The sequence below is a fragment of the Anastrepha ludens genome, chromosome 4 (genome assembly GCF_028408465.1).
Source record: "Anastrepha ludens isolate Willacy chromosome 4, idAnaLude1.1, whole genome shotgun sequence".
Lineage (NCBI taxonomy): Eukaryota > Metazoa > Arthropoda > Insecta > Diptera > Tephritidae > Anastrepha > Anastrepha ludens.
The window spans coordinates 11,108,125-11,130,636 of NC_071500.1; the positions used below are offsets into that span (position 1 = coordinate 11,108,125).

The following is a 22,512-nucleotide window of genomic DNA, read 5'->3' on the forward strand; positions in this document are numbered from 1 at the left end:
ATTTTTTTTTTCAATTTTAATTGTAATATTTGTATATATATTATATACTATATTTGTATATTTAAATATACAATTTTCGTTTTCATTTATTTATTTTTTTATATTCATATATTTAAATATATAGTTTTTTTTAATAAGTTTTCAAATTAGAATATTTTATTTTTATTTTATTTTTTTTTAAATTTCTTGTTTTTAATTTGTTTCTAATTGTACTTTTGTAAGGCCTTGCTTCACTTGGTGTTTCTAACTGACGCTGGTTAGCACGAGAAAGAAACTTTGTACTTCATTAAACTCGGCCAAAATTGCGTTAGCGGGTATCGCGCAATCAAGATGAAGAAATGTTGTAATTTTTGTTCTAAAAAATTTTTTTTTAATTAGATTCTATCTTAAGAAAATTAAATATTTATAAAAATGTAAAAAGAACCGAAGATATTTGACTTTGAAAAGCGTCATACCAAAATTGTCAACCTTGAATAGATCTCAAAATTATTAAATTTGTTTCCAAATTGTTCCAGCTTACTTTTTATTATATTAAACCCTACAAATAAACCAATTTTCAAAAAAATTGAAGATCATTTCCAAAATTAAAAAAAAGCCATTAAAAAAAATATAAAAAAAGATAAAACAAAAATACCAATAAAAATAAAAAACCCACAAATTAAATTAAAATTATTCAATAGTGAAAACTTTGTAAAATGGCGCGCTGATTTTATTGTGAACGCCCCTGTAATGCTGTTGCTTAAAAGCGCAAACGCAAAATGTGAGCGCAGTATAAACAATACAAAAAGTGTTCCGTATTACTTTTTTTTCAACTGTCCCTTGATTTTTCAGTATGCGTATATGTATATGTACATCACGTCACATGCAAAAAATTCTCAGCAATCTTCTGAGTTTTCATACAAAAATCTGCTGGTATAAGGAAAAGCTGAAAATGTGTAACGAATGCTTTGCAAAACTTTCCAGACGCTTTCGTACAGAAATAGCAAAAAATCAAAATGCATATACATACATACATACATACATACATACATATATGCTTAATGTACTATCAAGATGCATAAATAAATCATAGCGCTGAGGTTAACGAACAGAGAAAGAAGTTCGGAACAAATTTATAAGTGAACTCATAATCTTAGCGAGACATACTCGTATAGATACAAATATGCGTACATACAGAATAGGAAATAAATGTCTGTATCATTTTTTATTACAACTGTGTATGTAGATACATATGAATATAAAATCATCGACGTGATCTCATCTAAAGCCTTTTAACAAACAACTTTTTTCCCCCAAATTATATAGCACCATAGTATTAGTCATAATTTATAAGCTATTTTTTGATACTCCAGTCAACGTTTGCGTGGGCGTTGTATTATTTTCTTAACAGTTGTGAAACGTTAATTTGGCAAGTTTACTCTGAAAATATAGAGAACTGAGTGACGTAGTCACATACTAATGCCGCTACATATGTATGTATGTGTGTGTATATACACAACAACGTATTTATAAACATTGAAAATGTCTTAAATGACTATACGAAGGCATCGGGGATGATGTCGTTGGTCGGTGTTTATTGAATCATAAATGTCAAGGTGAATCTTCTAGCATAACCACGACAATTAGTATCTGATAAGAGTATGCAATCAGGATTTCTTTTTTATTTGACATACATACATAAATACAACATACATACATACATACATACATATAATTTAAGAAATATTTCTCTATTTAATCAAAACAAGAATTCATTGCCGTAAAAATCGCTCAGCCTTGATTGACTTAAAAGCGATGAACGTTCGTAATTGGAGAAATGAGGCAAGAGAGAGACTGAATTGGAGGAGGATTGTTGATGAAGCTATGGTCCACCACACACTGTGTGCTAAGAGAGGGAGAGAGGGAGAGAGAGAGAGAGAGAGAGAGAGAGAGAGAGAGAGGAAGACCCACCAAATTTAGCGAAGTCCTCAACCATCTGTGCGATCTTTCTGGCAGAAAAATGTGAAACACAGGTGGCGCTCCAAGCAGTAAGAAGGTGTTGTTCCTAAGCAACGACAGCTGGGCATTCACACTATTTCGGTTTCGTCTCTATTGAAGTAAAGGAGCGATGTGTTCTTTCAATTATCAAATTGTCATTGTTCATTAAAAAACATTGCACGACGATGTATCATCCCACAGATGCGGCTATAGTAGATTAATCATACCTATATACTGAGACTTTTTTTTCAATTTTAAACGTTTATTAAAAAAAATGGTTACACATTTAATCTCCAAAATAATAGCCATCGCTAGTGACACATTTTTCCCATCTCTCAGGCAATTTGTGGATGCCGCGCCAAAAAATTGGCCGTGTTTGGCCGCAAACCAATCATCGAATCATTTTTTGGCTTCTTCGTGAGAATTGAAGCGCTGCTCGAAAAGTGCGTGGCCCATCGATGCAAACAAATGATAATCGGAAGGCGCCAAGTCTGGTGAGTAAGCCGCATGCACCAGCGGTTCCCAATCGTACGCCTCTACCAATTCCCGGGTCGCTCTTGTTCGATGTGGCGGTGCATTGTCGTCAAGAAAAATTACTTTGTGACGCCGATCGGCATATTCTGGGCGTTTTCAGTGTATAGCGCTGTTCAAATCGGCCAATTGTCGCTGGTAGCGTGTACCGTCAACTGTTTCACCTGATCCCAGAAAACACATAGCGTTGCCTTGCGGCCGAAGCGACTTGGTTTGGCCGTTGTTTTTGGTTTGTGGCCGGGCGGACCATACGGTCGTTTAGGCTTGGGATTGGAGAAATACACCCGTTTTTCATCACCGATAACAATTCGATGCAAAAAAGACTTCCTTTTGAACCGGTAGAGCAGCGTTTCACAAGTGGTTTTTCGATGCCCGCAAATCGTAGTTTGAAGGCACGAAATTGGACATTTTTAAGAGCGACAAACATGCATTGTTGTATTAAACGTTACAAACTATGAACTGAATATTGTTGACAGATGACAGACGAAAAAAACAAGACATTTGGGAAGGTTTAAAAATATTCCTAGCAGCATCTATGGATTAATAGCTGAAAGTCTCATTTCATAGGTATATGCCTTAAAAGAGATAAAGTTATGAACACTAAGAGAAAAAAAACGCAAAATCTGGATATTTTTTCATAGTAAAGTCACATAATTAATAAATATTTTACAAGTATTTTTGTTTGCCAAAACGTAATTTTTTTCTTGGGCAAAGCGTTCTCCATTTTATATAGTTTTATTAATTTTTGGCTTCATTACCTTAGCTTGAAAAAATGAATCATTTTAAACTTTCACTTTACCTGCTTTGGTGGCGCGCGGATCTCCCAGCCGACAAAAGTCGCCAAGTGAGCAATAGAATTTGCGATTCTCTTCCTTCGCTGACGCATTTGGCAGGAACATACTCAACACCGCAATATCCTCATTATTTTCTTTGGCCTTTCGTATGCGATCGGCGCCGATGGTTTTTGTTTGCAAATGCAGGCGCGATTTCATTCTGGAGGAGAGCTTGTCAACATCGCCCATTGTGCTTTAAAGGCGCTCGGCTCGCTTTGACTGAGATTCGTAAACACAAACAGGTATGCGCTTCAATATGACGCGTTCAATTAACTAAATATGCACTTTTTGTTCTTGTATATTAATTTGTTGTAACTAATTCACAAAACAAACAAAAATCCCATTGTAAAGCATTCAACCTTATACATGCGCACACATAACTACACACACACATACGAGTATGTATTCGATGGCAGTGAAAACAGCGTAGCGGAATGTGTTTTCATGAACGAAATTGATTTTTTGTAACTTAAAAAGTTGGCAAGTACTTACTTAATTTATAAAAAAAAACAAAAATACCAAAAAACAAAACCCCACTTGCATTTGGCGCAATGACACGCCGCCAGTCAAGCAACTCCAAGCTTTGCAGTGGCTGTCGCAGCGACTATCGCTTTTCCCTCGCTCAAGTACGGCATCAGCACCAAAGTCATGGCAATGGCAGCAAGTAGAAATCTGTGGAAACTGCACGCGCCAGCCCAGCGCTGCCTCTTTTTCCAAAGAATGCGCCAGGAAATACGAGTATTGGTTGTTTTCGCTTTTATTTAACTTTAAAGTTACATATTTTCTTTTCACCAATGCTTAGCCAATTAAATTGGCCAGTTTAGTAGGTAAAATTGGTTGGTAAAATTTGTTGTGAAATTTTTCGAAAATCAAGCAGTCATCGTAGGTCACGATTTTATTGCTTTTTTCACCATTTTCCAAATGAGGCAAACGAAATGTGGCGCATTCGTTATAGTGCTGGTATTTTAAATTTAAAAAAAATTTAAAAAAGTAAGGAACTCGTATGCAAAAGAGAGCAGCAATTTGCTAGTTAGTGTTTGTCATTTCCTGAATAAAGACAATAAATGGACAACACACAGAGAGTGAAACCGAAAAAGGACAAAAATAAATTAGCTAAAAGAGCAAAATTTGAATTATAAATACCGGTTGGCGTAGAAGACTGCCATAGGCAACTGATGGAAGTACCTCACTAATCGGCAATAAATCGCCGGCATGCGGACTTGGGCTCAAATTACTTTAGCGCGTTCGAAAAGTGATTTTATGTATATTATAAATTCAAATTAAAAGAAGTAAAGTGGACATAAAAAAATATGATGTCAAATGTATACAAAAGTTATATTGGAATCAGACTGCAAAAATCAGATTCGGAGACAGCACCACAAGAGAGACAAAAATCTACAGAGGAGTGAGACAAGGTTGCATTCTATCGCCACTATTATTTAATGTGTACGCAGAAAAAATATGTGAAGAAGCAATAAATGACGCAGAAATAGGTATTAAAGTTAATGGGATATATATAAATAACATTCGCTACGCAGACGATATAACGTTAGTAACAAACAATTTCCAGGATCTCCAAACTATTGTAAACAAAGTGGAGAAACACAGCAAAGACTTCGGGCTAAACATAAATATTGATATTGACAAGTATGATATTTTAAAACTGCTGAAGCAAGGAAAAATTGAAGCACAAAGAGGAATTGGTAGGAAGAAAATGACATGGCTAGGCAACATCAAAGAGTGGACAGGCCTCAAAACAATCGGCGAACTAACAGCAGCAGCGAAAAACAGACAAAAATATAATGGCATCATGACAACCGTACAACTAAGACCATAATGAGTTTTTATGCAATTTGCTCTTCGTTTATTGAATTTCACTGAACCCCTCGCCTCTTATGAATCACGTACGTCGGTTTGTTAATCTCGAAACCTTGAAAAGCAGAACGTACTTTCTCTCCTGCTCGCATGCAGTATCCAGGCTTAAAATTGCGAACATCTAATGCAATATGATAGAAAAGGTTTTTTTCTAATAGTGGTTGCCCCTCGTCAGGCAATGGCAAATCTCCGCGTGTGTTTTTGCCATGAAAAAGCGCCTCATAAAAAACTATCTGCCGCTCGGAGGCGTTGAAGGTGCCTCCATTTGTGAAAAACATCAAGACACACACCACAAATAGGAGGAGGAGTGCGTCCAAATACCCAAAAAAAGAGTGTTCTTTACGGCACTTTGATTATTTCTGTGATTTTATCGACATTTTCTTTAACATCAAAAATGCTTGAACGGAATCGACGAAACCAAAATTGCACGTAATTTGCTGTTACAGTAACGGCACACAATTTTCCATGCGGAGCGCTTCGTCATAATGGAAACAGTGGAGGAAATCATATCCAAAAGAGGGTTCGAGAAAGACAAAATTAAAATACTTTCGGACAGCCAATCGATTCTCAAAGCCTTGAATAGCTTCACATTCAAGTCAAGAGTGCTAATAGAGCGTAACAATACACTCAACAAACTGGCCACTCATAATCAGGTCTCACTGATTCGGGTATTAGGACACGAGGGACTTGAAGGAAACGAGAAGGTAGACGTTTATGCCAAAAAAAAGGGACAGAAGGGCTATTTATTGGGCCAACCACATTTTTCGGCTTTAACCAAAATAATGGTATAAAAGCGGAAACCAAAAAATGGCTCCAAACTAAAATCAGGGAACACTGGCACGGCACAAGCGGCCTTAATCATCATCATCATCAGCAGGTAACGATTACAGCTCAGGGTGAGCTTTAGCTTCATCCTCTTCCAATCTGCACGGTTCGTAGCAACAGATCTCCAGCTCCTAACTCGTAGCTTTTTCAGGTCGGTTATGGCTTGGTCAACCCAGGTTAACCTTGGACGTCCTCGTACTCGGGTCATTAGACAATTCGTTGATAAAAAAAAATATATAATAAAATTTGGATTTTAACAGACTTTGCTTTCTTATTTTCATTTAATTTTTATTCAGATGGATTCTTAAGCCACTGTTATGAATTTCTTATAATCTAAATATTGCATTAGAGCCCAGCAATTCAGTGCTTGGCAAGTATGAAGCGCTAAGTCGACTTATGTAATGTTTGATTTGTAAAAAGTACACAAATATTTATGTAACAGATTTTTATAGCTTGTCATTCAGCCTAACAGCTCCTTTTTCCATAAAAGTAATTTTGATGCTAGGTGCCAACATTTCCTATGCACAAAACCCGAGATATGCAACTTTTATGCGGTCTTCTTTACCCTTGCATTCATACAATTTATATTATTGCTCTGTGATTTATTGCAATTGTCAGTGATTGGAAGATTGCGAAAAAAGTGAACGTCAATTGCCTTTTGTCTATTGTCATAAGCTGTGTGGTGATCATCATCAATATCGATCTATGCGTGTGTTTATATGCAGTACGAACGTATGTGTGTGTGTGTGTATGTATGATATTTTGAAATCAATTGCGGTTTATTCAGATTGGCGCACACGAACAAAATTAGCTGCCCAGATGGAAAATTAATATAAGGATCTTAGAGTAGGCATATTAAGGGGTTACATGGGTTTCGTCTTGTAAAAAAATACCTATTTTCATTATTTTTTTTCTATGTAAAAAATTATTTATTTAATTCAAACTTTTTTCAGTCTTATAGATACATATTTAAAGAATAATTTCTGAAATTTTCAAAAAAAAAAAATTAAAACTCCTCCATTGTGACGTCATTTCCGGTGACACCTCGAAAAAAAGGTGCGTCCGCGTTGTCAGCATAACTCCTGACGGGATTATCGATTTTTTTATACAAAAATAATAAGACCATAAACTCGTGCTTGAACGAAGGAAAGAAAAAAAAAAGGAAAAATTGGAATGTTTGCAGACATTTTTCCAAAAAAAAATGAAAATTTCGGTGAAATTTGCTTGACATTTTTTTTTTTTTTTTTAAATAGTTGTAATTGAAAAAAAAAATCCTTCCTTCAAGCACGAGTAAATTGTGTCTCGAACACCTGTGTAAAATTTCATCAAGATCGGTTGAGTAATATAGTTTTCGAGAACATTTGACAACCGACTTTGAAAACACGGTTCCAGAAAAACCGCTTTAAAGTTTTGAGTAACAATAAAAGTGGCTTGGAGCGCACACCTTCCAAAGGCTGTATCTCCGAAACTATTATTTAGATCAACTTGAAAATTTAGGATAATATTCTCGAGATATTGTAGAAATTAATAAGCAAGAAAAAAATTGATTCTTTGAACCCATGAAACCCATGTAACCCCTTAAGGTAAATATTTAAGGGGTTAGGGGTAGTCAGAATTTTCGAAAAATTGTTTTTTTTTGTTTTTGCATTTTCTTAAAGTATAATATCTTAAAAATATTGTGTGAAAATTTGAAGTGAATCCGACAAATACTTTTCGAGTTAGTCAACATTTAACAAAGGGCGCTTGGGCGCTCCGGTAGCATCGATAGCACAACTTTAAATGCGTTTTTGTCAAAACTATGTTTTTTGAACTGGTGATCACTGTAACTTAAAAACCGATTGGTAGATTTCAATAAAGTTTATATTGCTTTTGAAAAACACAAAAAATTCGTACCTGATCGAGGATTTTTTTAATTTCGATTTTTTTTTTAACAATTAATTGTTGGGTTTTTATCGAAAATCTAAAAATTATTTCCTGAGGCCGCCATATTGTTAATTTTGAAAAAAAAAGTTTCGATCAGTCACAAAATTATCTATTAATAGAACTCATTTTTCTTCTCCGATTGAGTTTAGATTAATCTCAAAGGACTTGTGCTGATCACCGCAAGGGACTTCTGGAGAAACGAGCGCCACACAAACAGCGATAACTTTTAAAATTATCAATTTTTTTTTTTTTGAAATTTTGCTACAGTCACGTCCAAACCCGATATTAATATTATGGTTCTAATTTTTGTAAAATAAAGCAACTGACTGGCAAAAGAAATCATCATTTTTTCGGGCCTCTGTCTAATTTCGGTAACTTCGGGCGAATAACCGAGAAATAGTGTACGCAGCCATACATAGCAATATTTTTCCGTATACATAGGAACAATTTAGGTTAGGTTAGGTTAGTCTGGTTGGCAATAAGCCACGCATACACTTTTTGGTCCCTAGCGATACCAAATGGAGACCGACCTCTATGAATACCGAAAGTAGACATCATGTAGGATGTTAGCGCTTTTGGCGAATTTAGGCAGAGCTGGGAGATCCGCTTTTGAGACCTTCTCCAGACCCTCAAACAATGGGGCTCCCAGGCATTTTAGACGCGTTTTTAATAATGCCGGGCAAACGCACAGAAGGTGTTCTAAAGTTTCCTCAACGAGAAACAAATTTCAATCTTTTGTATTGTATTAAATTCTACATAGTATTCTACTAAGTATTCAATTATAAATTTTTTACAATTTAACTTGGCTATTTGAAATTTTGATACAATATTTATAAATTTTATAACACTTCAGCTTCCAAGTTAATTTCTTATAATATTTGATTGCATAGTTGGTATTATGGTATTAATGGTATTTTCCTCTAATGTTTTTAAATTTTAAAGCGCAGCACAAAATTACTTTCCCGTCCAACACATCAACAATTTCCTCTTATTAATTTCATTTTCTGCCTTTATTCAAAATTGAATTTGGCTCTCCGTTAATAATAAATTCCCATTTTGCTTTCATTACCATTAAAACTTCAAATAGATACATACAGTGACCGACAAAAGTCTGCATACACCTCCCATTTCCACTGGATTGAAAGTTCAAAAACTTTACTGAAAAATATGTTTACACAGTTTTATTTGAAAGCTTTTTCTAATCATTATAAACTTTAAAAAATCCATACATTAACATAAAATAGCAAAGCTGTGGCAAAAAAAACCTCAAACCAACGTTGACAAAAGCCTACATACAGTACACAAATGTCTTACTCCAGTGTGAAAAACTTCCTTAACTCTAAGTAATATTGCTTCTTGGTATTAAGTTGGTCCACCATTAGCATCAATTACGGCTTGAAGTCGTCGTGGCATCGAGGAGACTAAATTTGTTAGCTCTGCCGAAGTTATATTGTTCCAAACTTCTATTAGTCGTTCTTTGAGTACTGAAGCGCTTGAAATCGGATTTTTCCTAATTTTTCGATCTACAATTTCCCAGACATGTTCAATAATATTCAAATCTGGGCTTTGCGGTGATGTCTTTAATTGCCTGTTGAAATACCCAACCTGGACCAAACCTCAAATCATCCCCGAAGATTTCCGATTGACTTCCAATAGTGATTTGTATTTATAACGATCCATATTCCACTTCAATAAATACTAATCTTCAAACTCCAGATGCAGCAACAGCTCCCCAAACCAGTATTTGTTTGCCGCCACACTTTTGCTCTACCGAATATATTAAACTTCGACTCATCTGTAAACAAAACTTTTTGCCAAAAATCCATCCCCTTTTCCCTGTGCGCTTTGGCGAACTTCAGGCGAAGTTTACGGTTTTTTTTTTCAGAAATAAGGGGCTTTTTTCGTGGTGTTCTACTATGAAAGCCGTTTTTGTTCAGAGCTCTTTAAATTGTTCTTTGATGAGCGCACTTCTTGGATGCGCTTGCTATATCCTCGGCCAATTTCGGAGGAGAAACTTTTGGATTTTTGTCCACTTCTTTTAGAATCAAGCTGACGTCTCTGCGACATAGTTTGCTCGAGCGGTCACTTCGCGGCTTATTTTCGGTGGAACCACTATTTTTAAAGTTTTTTACAATGGTCTGGACTGTTGCACGAATTAAGTTTAAGATTTTCGAAATTTCGCCACATGATTTTTTTTCTTTCCTGTGCTGATTAACTAAATTTCTAACGTCTAACGTGTTGTTTTATGTTAAAGAATGGATTTGTTTTAGTTAAGTCGATTAGAAAAAGATTTCAAATGAAATTGCATAAACACATTTTTAAGCAAAGTGTTTGCACTTTGTAAACAACGAAAGGGAGGGGTGTATGCAGACTTCTGTCGGCCACTGTATGTACATGTATATGCATGCATGTATGTGTGTACGAATAAATATTATATACATGTTTACTATTAATTAAATTTTATTTTTGCGCTAAAATAGAAATTTCGTTGTCTTGCTTTTTGACATTTACAAATGACCATTATCGCATAGCCAAATTTAATCACAAAAAAGAAAAAAAATTAATTGAAAAAACTATATTATGAAAAATTGTTATATATATATTTTTTTTTTTTAATTTGCCGGTTAAACAGGTCTTGGTGTCGTGTTGGCAAAAACAACAACAAAAAAGTAAATACACACAACCAAAGATCAATTTTGGCCATGATGTCATACCCGTATCAGCTTGAGGCGCGAAGCACCGGTAGACTTTAAGTCGTCGCAATGACACCACGGAAAGTTGGTGTTGCGTTTTCTAAATGGTTTTGAGGCTTGTGGAATTTTTTTACTTGCATACTGCTTTTCACATGCTGACGAATCGCCTAATCTATAAATTTCGATTTTGCTGAGATAAGAAGTAGGAAGTTCAATTTTTTTGTTGCAATATAAAAATATTTAAACTGTTTTTCGGAAAGCTTGTAACTGTGCGCTTGTATGCATGCAATTAATTACTTTTCTATAAGCTTTTTATTTTTTTATATTAGAGTTACTCCAAAATGCCTAAGTAGTAACGACTCTCAAATAACTAGAATTTTTGTTATTGGTTCCTTCATAGTTGATATTAATTGATAATTTTGTTTTTGTTTTTTTCTTTTTGGTATAGAATTATCTTACTGGTTTTAAGCCGTAAACTCGCATACATATGCATATTATTTCAGTTATTTTTTGGCCTTCTACCAGTTTGAGGTGCGAAAAAAAGATGCCATCATAATGATAAATTTGTTTAGGTGTTGAATTCGTGTTTGACTCGATTTGAAATGAATTTATACAAATTAATAAAAATTTCTTAATAACACCACTGCACTGCGACTGCAATCATATGAGGAGAGCAGCAAATAATAGCTTCATTGTTTTTTTTTTTCAGCAAAGCAAAAATGAAATTGGATAGGTTTACAGTAACGCATAGACGGCGGTCGAGAATTTTTTCAATTTGTTATAGACTCTTTTGACTTCCTAGAGGAAGTGATTCAAAAAAACATGTGAGGTGATTTCCCCGCGAAGGGAGAGAATTGGGATCCCCCTGACTACCTGCGGTCTGCTCCTGGAGAGATGGGCATCGCGCCAGCTCAACGAGCGTTGGGCAAGTATACAAACTTGTAAGGCCGCGAAATCCTTCTGGCCACGTGTGGATCGGGGGCGCTCGGGCGAGCTTCTGAGGTTGACAAAATATCAGCATAGTCATCGTTCGTAATCCACACACTCTAAAACCCACCCTGCTAACCATCCCACCACCACCTCTACCCGTGCTCTCCCTGTATCCCATCGGGCCTTCTCTTTCACCTCACCTCCTTCAAAATGGTATCACAAAGGACGAATCCATTATTCTTCGTCCAAATGTGCTCATTCTTTGGGCAACCATACCAACCTAACCTAACCTATATATGCATATACTTATGCACATACATAAACTTCAAATTCATACACTACGAACTTAATTCAATATACCTATAGATGCCCACATATGTACGTACGTTTATATGCACATTAATTTGACCTTCGAAAAAATCATGATCACTTAACAGCTCAATTAAATTTTCCTAAAAAAAGTATTTGTGCGCATACTATCATACAAAAAAACATACATTCATATGAAATACATACAGAAAATTCGCCGTTTACCTACAATTTTCAATGTTTAACCACTTTCCGCTCGATATTGGCCATAAGCACTGTGGGCGGGCGGCTGTCGTCTCAATATCATATTTTCATTGCCCAACCAACGCAATTTTGAGGTCAACTACAGCTTAATAAAAATTAAATAGTACCTAAAAAATAAATAAACAATGCAAAATTGAGAGGTTTTTGTTTTTAAGAGTTTTATGTAGCCGCATTCGTATTTTTGCCAATTAGTTGTAGAGGCACCGGGGTAAATATTGATTGGCTTCCCTAATTATTGCCAATTAATTGGCAAATGAATTGATTAAAAACTGGCGGAGAAGTTGAAGAGAAAAACAGAGTAAATGCGTGAGTGTATGTGCGGCATAAATTTAACAAATTAATCAAAATAGAACGGCGCTGTTAAACTGCTCCGTTACAGGAAACCAAGCAAAAGAAATTACAATTACAATCGCCATGAAATAAGTTTGGAAAATGTATGTATGTATGCATGTATGTATGTATGTATGTATGTATGTATGCATAGTTAAGTAAATAACTAATAAGCATAAATATTTAAAAATTTGACGCAAGACGACTACAATGAAGCATAGCTTTGCTTATGTGTACACGAGGAGTGCCCGTCTGGCACCACTCAATGAAAGCGCAAGTATGACGTGACCACGAAATGACTGAAAGTTATTTCAGCACTTGAAGTGCAACCACTTTGGCATACGGAATGAGTGCTGGAGCGCATTGTGAATAATATAACAAATGCTACGGCACTTGAAATAGCAATGCTTACGGTTAAGTGCACTCTAAGGAAGCAGAAGTCAATTTATTGAAAAAAACATTTATATTTTATTTGGGCTGGGAAGAATAAAATTGCAAATATGATCAGTAGTTTTGGCAGAATAGCGACTACTCAACACGAAAAAAGCGGAATAGTAGGCATGGTTCGTCTTTTTGAACTGATTTTAAAGGTATATAATAATTTTTGTGCAATTTTTTTTCATTTTTGTATGTAAAAGAAGTTAAATAAAAAGCCTAAACAATTTAAATATCGTTTTCCATTTTTTTTCATTGTAAAAAAAATTTCTGAAAATACCCTAAATATTCGAGCTCTAGACCACTAGGATCCCTTCAGTATCTAGGACAACTTTTCTAGTACCCCTGTAGACAAACATACTTGCATAGCTTACACGAAACTATCAAACAAGTTGTATATGGAAATATTAGGCAGCAAACTTCAATTTATCCTAAGAGTAAAATTCACTTTCGCGTAAATTTAATAAAAAATGTTGCAGAGGTCTCTTCTATTCGCCATTTACCCGCTCACTATCTCTATGCTCGATTAACTTGTCGAAAAATTTGCAACAAAGCAAAGCAACAACAAGGTTATCGAGTAAGATGCGCCGCTAGTGAGTATGGCTATAGCTCAGTAGGCCGCACTGCCTTACCAGCACATGTGATTTAAGACCGCTCTCTTCCCGCGCTGCCAACATATCGTACTTGTTACGTTAAAGCGTAACAACTCAAAATCTGAACATTTTCAGTAGAGACGAAAAACTGTTTCCGTAAATATTAATAATATATTACAAGGAAAAAAATATGTAATTGCACGAAAATATCATTAAAAACAATATAACGGTTGTTTCATTCTTATTTGTTTAGTAGTTGCGCTAAAATAACAAATTTTTGAGTTGTTACTCTTTTCTTGAAATTTTTTTATACACTTAGTGGTATATTTTAAACAAACCGTTTGGTTGTAAACAGGCACAATTCAAAATGTTACACTTTATGTGACACAAATTTGGTCAAACACTTGGAGACAACTAAAAATGTAACTCTTTAGTTGAGACAAAAGAAGTCATTCTGAAAACAAAGAGAGTCATAGCGGTTTTTTTAAGGAAAGACTAGACAAACGACTGAACGATTTTTACAGTGGGTAGAGATGACCACTGTACATTGTTTTCTTGCAAAAAACTAAAATTTGGAAATTTTGAGTTGTTACGCTTTAACGTAACAAGTGCGATATGTTCACTTCTACCAGTTGCTTCACCTATTCGCCACTTGCTTGGTCTTGGCGAAAAAAAGAGGCCTTATAACAGATATATATTATTTAGTCTCCGCTTTAATTTCTCTCGACAAATGCGCAAAAAAATAATATTAAAAATAAAAAATAGTTTAAAAAAACTAAAAAACACGCTTTTATTGCTAATCGAACTAAAAAGTAGAAAATAAATTTTAATGACAAAGGGACCTATAATGAATGCTTGATATAGTAAATATTACAATCATTCTATTGGCAACTACCTATGTACAGAGGGTTATGAAAGTGAAGCAAAATGCATCCCACGCTTTTAACTCTAATTTGAATTACTCTATTTGTATCTTAATTTTTGTTATAATTCTGTTCTGAGGTAGTTGACTATGACTGATCCTTCGATTTGCTATTACTTCATTATAGGTCCCTTTGTCATTAAAATTTATTTTCTACTTTTTAGTTCGATTAGCAATAAAAGCGAGATTTTTATTTTTTTTTTAACAATTTTTTATTTTTAGTATATGTAGGTGTTTACGAGTAATATAATATTACACAACCACACACTAAATACTAACCTCAATGGTGGTGTGGACACTAAAAATTCCCAATTTTTATTTAAAAAAATACCCAATTCATGTTTCTACCGGTATGGCAATATTGGCAAATGTTATAAAAAATGCACATTTTTCAGCGCTCTCACGAGAAAAAGAGTTTCCCATCTAGTCATCTATGTTGTTTGTTCCGAGTCGATCAGATTTTTAGAAGCCAGTGAAAATTAAGCTCAAAGATTCCGTTACAGTCATTCATACATACAACCCGAGCTAATAACATGTCTCACACTGCACTCGTTCTTCGTGACTATTTCGCCAAAAACTCCACGCATATCGTTCCGCAACCACCGTATTCGCCTGATTTGGCTCCGTGTGACTTCTGGCTATTCCCAAAACTCAAGAGACCACTACCGGAAATGGACTATTTGGCATGTTTCGGGGATTGGAAAAATCGTTGGCATAAGTGTATTTCATCGAGAGGGCATTATTTTGAAGGGGATGAAATTGATTTACAAGAATAAATAAAGATTTTTCATTTTACAACCAAATTCACCTTACTTTTTGCCCACAGGTAAAAAAAGAAAATATTAATCCTGGCAATCCCAATAAGGATAATGGAAAACTTTTATCAAATTATTGCATTGTCATCGGTCCTTGATAGGTGTGCAAAATTTCAAGTCGATCAGATGTTTAGAAGCCAGTGAAAATTAAGCTCAAAGATTCCGTTACATACATACATACAACCCCACCTAATAAAAGTGTGTTAATAAAAGAAAAGATATTTTTTTTCAATTTATTTTTTTTTAATTCTTACAATTTTTTGGATTTTGGGGGATTTTCAGCATAGAGTTCTTTACCGCACAAAAAATGATATGAAAACTAAAAAAAAAATATATATATTTTTTTAATTTCTAATTTTGTTTTCTAATTCTTACAATTTTTTTAATTTCGGAGGCTTTTCAGCCTAGAGTTTTACGCCGCCTCTGAACGGCTGATGTAGGAGCCTTACGGCAAATTTTTTCCAGGCATAAATTGCTAAATAAAAAATTTTCAACTACTTTTTTGCAATTGTTTCTACATTAAGTCGCTTGTGTAAGTAATTACGATCATTTTGAACCCAGAATTATTAAAATCGGTTCATTTTTGACTAAGTTATGGGCATTTAAAAAAAATTTTTTCTTATAATATATAATTAAAACAAATCGAGTTTGAGGCGAAAAACAAAATTGCCGATAACTCTTGAAAAAAATTTTTTTCGGGTGAACAAAAAAATACGTGTCTCATTATTTCGACCAGAGAGCAACATATTTAAGTTACATCGAAATCGAAGAACATGACCCGAATAGCCCGGTTGAATTGAAATGGAAAGCATCACAAATTATTAAATTTGAAGCCCCGACCCGCAGGAGTTCAGGTGCGTAATATTTCAGGGGTAGCGTTTAAGGCTCAATCCATGGTGACAGATACTGCGCGAAATGAAAATAAATTTTCGAATTTCAGTATACTGCCCCAAAAACAAATAAACAACCTAAAAAAGCGCATAAACAATTAAACAAATATGTAATAACAAATGTCAAGAAATATGAAAGGTTTTGCCCATATAAATAAGAGAAAGTAATAAATTGTTCGCAGGCGTATTATGTCAACCAAAATATGTGCATAAGTAATTGCAATATTTTAATTAATGTATTTCCATAATAAAAGTCAGAAATTTATTGAATGGCCATAAAAACACCTTTAAACGCAAAATTTGCATATCAACAATCTTTATAAAGCAAATAATTAGCTGTTGTTGTTGTGGAGGCATTTACAATTCAAATTTCAAATTCATTCATAGAATGTAAGGCAATTCTTTTTCCCACCAGCACGCCAACATTTCTCAGAGCGTACACAACGAGTTGCATGCAATAACCAATTTTGCGAATTTCCACTGGCACACTGACATATCCATGATACAAATGTATGTGTGCTAAAGGGTGTGGGTTTTTGTTTTAAGTCGGGAATTGTAAATTGTTAAAACTGCTTTAACAACTCTCAGCTGTTTTGAGATGACTTTGACTTGGTAATTCTTCAAGACATGAGTTTAGCCGGCCGGAGTAACCTTTAAAATTTTTTTCAATTAATTGTTTTTTTTTGTGTTTTTTTTTTGTTTTGAAAAATAGGTTTAGTTCGTTATGATAATTTTTTTTTTTTTTTTTTTTTTTTTTTTTGAAATTTCACTACATCCGGGAAAAGTCAACAATTGTTGCGTTTTATGGGCTATTGTAATCACTGGCCATCTCCTTTGTGCGATTTGACACCTTTAGTTTAATTTCGCTGAGATTGCATGTATATGTACAGTTGCATGCGTGCATTGGTAAACCAGAAAAAGTGTAGAACTGAGCAGCCAAAGCCAACTTTCGTTGAGTTATTGGGGGAATATAGCCCGTACAAAGTGCAAAGAGTGTGTGACAATAGAACTGCCAGGCTACGCGATGAATGCGTCAGTCGTGGAGGCCACATGATCGATGTTGTATACCAACAACCTTTCATGGGTGGTTGACCGAGCTCTTCCTCTTATTTATGTTGTGGGTCTTAATGTTTTTCGCCTCAATATGGAGAGGACCTAAAGTTTTAAGCCGTTTCTGAACAGTGGATGATTTTTTATGAGGAGCTTTTTCGCGACAGAAAAACACTCGTAGGTTTGGCCTTGCCGGGTCGAGGTACAACCGCTATTAGAGAAATCCTTTTCTATCATTTTGGGTGTTTCGTGCCTGTGGTTTTCAAACTGTGCACTTCAGAATGTTGGTTACGCACCAACCCATTCGGCTACAACGGCAGCCAGAATATTAGTTTGGTGGAAAAGAAATCCATTATTTTCTCATTAGCTGGCTGTAGTGATCGATATCTCGTAAATTATCGATCCAACAACTTAAAGTTGATGCTGGTTGTCAAGGTGACATTTCATACTAAGAAAATTCGTTAGCTGTTTTTTGTGTGTTCCATTCAGTTGTGAGTTACAGCGAGTTAACATTGGAAGTCAACAAAGCGAAAATTCGGTACATTGTACAGTTTTTTTTTTTGATAAAGGCGAAAATGCGAAAATGCAAGACAGGCCTGACCAGGCTTAAACAGTGAATGGTGTTTATGGTGCCGCTACTGTAACAGCAAATTTCGTGCAATTTTGGTTTCGTCGATGCCGTTTAGGAATTTGTGATGTGAATGGGTTACGGGTAGTCAGAGGCCCGAAAAAATGATGATTTTCAATAATTTTTTTTTGCTATTCAATTGCTTTATTTTACAAAAATATAAACAATAATATCAGGTTTCAACTTGATTTTAGCAAAATTTCAAAAAAAAAAAATCAACTAATAATTGTAAAAGTTATCGCTGTTTGTGTGGCGCCCGTTTCTCCAGAAGCCGCTTGCGGTGTTCATCACAAGTACTTGGAGATTCTTCTAAACTCAATCGGACAAGATAAATTTGTTTCATTAAAAGAGAATCTTATGACTGTACGAAGGTTTTTTTTGTTTTTCAAAATTAACAATATTTTTAAGATTTTCGAGAAAAAAACCGACAATTAATTGTTAAAAACAATGGAAATTTGAGAAAAAAAAATCCTCGATCAGGCACGAGTTTTTTATGTTTTTCAAGCAGCTTAAACTTTATTGAAATCTACCAACCGGTTTTTAAGTTACAGTGATCACCAGCTCAAAAAACAAAGTTTTGAGAAAAACGCTTTTAAAGTTTTGCTGTCTGCTCCGGAGCGCCCAAGCGCCTTTTGTTAATTGTTCAATAACTCGAAAAGTGTTTGTCGGATTCACTTCAAATTTTTCCACAATATTTCTAAGATATTATACTTTAAGAAAATGCAAAAAATCCAATTTTTTGAAAATTCGGGTAGTCACAACCCCTTAAAGAAAATGTCGAAAATATCGATAAAATAACAGAAATAATCGAGGTTGATCGGCTTGTTAGTAGTCGTAACATCGCCAAGGAGTTAAAAATCGACCATAAAATAGTTTTAAACCATTTGCGCAAAGTAAAAAATAAAAGTAATGCATCTCTTTTCCTTAAAAGAAAATGAAGGGGGCCTCTTATCAGTCGGCTTAAAAAAATCGAATTTTTTTACTGCAATCGATAGATATATTATAGGAGAATATGCCCTCAAAATTTTATAGCGGAATTCAAAGTGCTTTCGGAGTTACAGGCCTGTGTTCCGTCCCTCGTGTGAGTATACTGTCTACCTTTTGAAAACTTTGAAACACGTTTTCTCAAAACCATGTTTTTGAAAATGGCGTGTAAGATTTAAAAAAAAAACGACGAAAGTTATCGCTTTAAACCGATAATCTATTGTATATAAAGATACTTAAAATGCGCAACTAATTAACTAACAAAATACAAAAAAAAAATCATTTTTTAATGTTATTTAACACCACTTTAAAAAAAAAAAAACACTTTTTTTCAACAAATAATTTTGTGTTAATTTTTTCGTATTTTTATACAAGAGTAGTCTATTTCATTTCATTTCATTTATAGCCCAAAATGATTTTAACATAGGAGTTTACAAAGTTATGATACAATTTTTTTATACAAGAGTAGTGACGGGTTCAAAAAATCGATTTTTTTGTTTTACATTTTTCGGAAGAAAAACATCCTAAAAATATATTATAAAAATTTCGGACAGAAATCTGAATTATTTTTAAAGTTATACCTAAAATAAGAGAGCGCGCCGTAGTGTGTATGAAAGCGTTGTCGAAACTTTAAACGCGTTTTTCTCAAAACCATGTTTTCGAAATTTCGGGGAATCACTGACTCAAAAATATTCAACCGATTTGGCTAAAAATTTAACCAGTTATTCTAGACACACATATCTAGATCCCGGACCTTTAAAACATTTAATTTTTTAATAATAAACGATTTAATTTAAACAATTTATGAAGAAAAAAATTAGATTTTGAGAACTTTTTTCACAAGTCCGCCATTTTTTATTTTTTTTTTTATTTTTATGTATATTTTAGGTTCGGGACCTAAAATAAAGCCTACAGAATAATAATCTCTTTAAATTGTTTACTTCAGATGTCTTTGGAAGGCTGTGCGAAGGCGAACCAACTCATCTTTTTTTTAAGGACTCCACTTTGACGTCAAAAATTTTAAACAAATTAATAGGACTATGAATAAGTTCGTGCGGTTTTTTTTCGAAATTTGAAACTTTATTGACGTAAAATGGTTACAAATTTAATATTCAAAATATTGTCCATCGCTTACTACTACTTTTTCCCATCTTTCTGGCAATTCACGGATTCCCTTTGTGAAAAATTCGGTCGGTTTTGCCGCAATCCACGAATCGATCCATTTTTTGACTTCATCGTAATTACGGAAGTGCTGGTCAGCCAGGCCATGTTGCATCGATCGGAAGAGATAGTAATCGGATGGCGCAAGGTCTGGACTATACGGCGGGTGGGGTAGGACATCCCATTTGAGCGTTTCTAAGTATGTTTTGACCACTTGTGCAACATGTGGCCGAGCATTGTCATGTTGCAAAATAACTTTGTCGTGTCTATCGGCGTATTGCGGCCGTTTTTCTCGCAGTGCTCGGCTCAAACGCATCAATTGTCGTCGGTAGACATCCCCCGTAATCGTTTCATTCGGTTTCAGTAGCTCATAATACACAACACCCAGCTGGTCCCACCAGATACACAGCATAACCTTCAGGCCATGAATATTCTGCGCCGACGTCGATGTTGAAGCATGGCCAGGGTATCCATACGTTGCCCGACGTTTTGGATTGTCGTAATGGACCCACTTTTCATCGCCAGTCACAATTCGATGCAAAAAACCCTTTCTTTTGTGCCGTTGAAGCAGTTGTTCGCATGCCATAAAACGGCGTTCAACGTCTCTTGGCTTCAATTCATACGGCACCCAATGGCCTACCTTTCGGATCATTCCCATGGCTTTTAAACGTTTGGAAATGGTTGATTGATCAACTCCCAAAGTTTTTGCAACCTCTTCTTGCGTTTGAGCCGGATCTTGATCGAGCAATTCCTCCAATTCGGTATCCATGAACTTTGGCGGCGCACCCTCGCGTTCTTCGTCTTCCAAGCCAAAATCACCACTTTTAAAGCGTGCAAACCACTTCTGGCACGTTCGCTCAGATAGAGCATGCTCACCATAAACTTCCACCAAGATACGATGACTTTCGGCTGCTTTTTTCTTCATATTAAAATAATGAAGAAGAATTCCCCGCAAAAACACATTATTTGGCACGAAATTCGACATTTTCAAGTGTGGTAAAAATATTGTTGTTTACGCTTCAAATAAAAAACTTATACTGACGTTTGTGCCTTACGACAGAAGCTCTCCAATGAATGTTTGGAAATGTGGATCGATGGAATAATAATCAAGTTACGCCATCTGTTGTAAAACCGCACGAACTTATAAATAGACCTATTAATATAAAATTAACTTTAAAAAATTTTTTTATATACTTCAAAACACCAATAAAAACATGTAAAAACTTTAAAACGAGCGCATTTTATTTTCATTTTAAAAAAGATTCATGAAAAAACGTCGAAATTTCGGTCGTTACACCGGACTACTACCATAAGACAATATTTTTCTTTTGTGTTTCAGGTGAAAACTACGACCGCAATCTTACACGCGCAACGCGAAGCTGTGCGATACACCTCATATGTCCGCCATTTTGTTTTTTTATTTATGTTAAAAAATTGTTTATTACTCTTCAATCATGCCTTCAAATAAATGCAAAAGATTATTCCTGTGTGTCGCTTTTTTCGCCTCGAAAAAAAAAAAATTGAGAAAAAACATCTTTTTTTGAAGCCACTGATAAGAGACCCCCCTTATGCCATAAAATCAACTGTTAAATGAAGTCAAGTTCGTGCATATTAAAAATATATTTCTGCGTGCTACTCGGCTTCTAACAAACACCCTTTATATAGTAAATATTTACGTACAAATATATATATGTGCCCATGTATGTGTTTAGCATTTAGTAATGGACACATCGATGTGGTGCAGCCGCCTACAAATTATCACTGCTGAATAGGTAGCCTGCTTCCTATTAACACATACATACATCCGCATAAACTTAATTGGCGAGTAGGCGCGAGCGAATAGAATCGTGAATGGCAAAGTACTCAAATACTGCCAAGTCACATATTAATAAACACTTGCGTGGAAAATGACATTGAAAGCCAACAAAAAACCCTATTCTATGCACCTAACTAATGAATTCATATACAAAAATATGGAAAAGTAATAAATTTATATTCGTAAACAAACCACAAATATTTATGTGTGAATATTTATGTTGAAGAAAAAAACAAATTAATTGTTGTTGTCCAAATTGTATTACCAATAATTAATGGGATTCAGAATGAGTTACAAACTACTTGCTTTAAGTATGGCAATTTGTTTATTTATGGCTATGCATGTAGTTACACTTAAATATGCAGTTGAGAACCACAAATTTCACTTTTCACTACGGGACCCATATCGTAAAATCGTACAGAAAGAGGTGATCGCTCGCATTGCTAGACTTTTGCTGTAATCTAATACTGTGGTTGAAGCCCATCAACGGTAGTTGACTTGCTTACATATCTACATATGCACTTAATCCCATCCCCACGCGTGTTAACGGTTGTTAAGCTCAGATGCGGGTGCCACAAGTTGCGGCAAATGTGCGCGCATTCGTGAGTATGGCGGTTCGGAAAGACACCGCATACTAGTACCGCAATCACATGTCAACTTTAACATAAATGTAAGAAATACTTATAGGCCATCATACACACACATATTCACAAATAAGTAGTTTCTCC

At 34.9% G+C, this 22,512-nt stretch overlaps 1 protein-coding gene across 5 annotated transcripts in view; it reads right to left on the reverse strand.

Moving 5' to 3' along the window:
- The window catches only part of LOC128862071 (four and a half LIM domains protein 2), a 151,638-nt gene that overhangs the window by 13,681 nt on the left and 115,445 nt on the right, over positions 1–22,512 (reverse strand). The window contains exon 1 of one of the 5 annotated variants that reach the window (XM_054100484.1): positions 3,308–3,650. The exons of the other annotated variants lie outside the window; for them this stretch is intronic. Within the exon in view, the coding sequence (XP_053956459.1) occupies positions 3,308–3,530 (223 nt within the window). The 5' untranslated portion in view covers positions 3,531–3,650. Of the gene's footprint in view, positions 1–3,307; positions 3,651–22,512 lie in introns of those variants that run through there. 5 annotated transcript variants of the gene reach the window in all.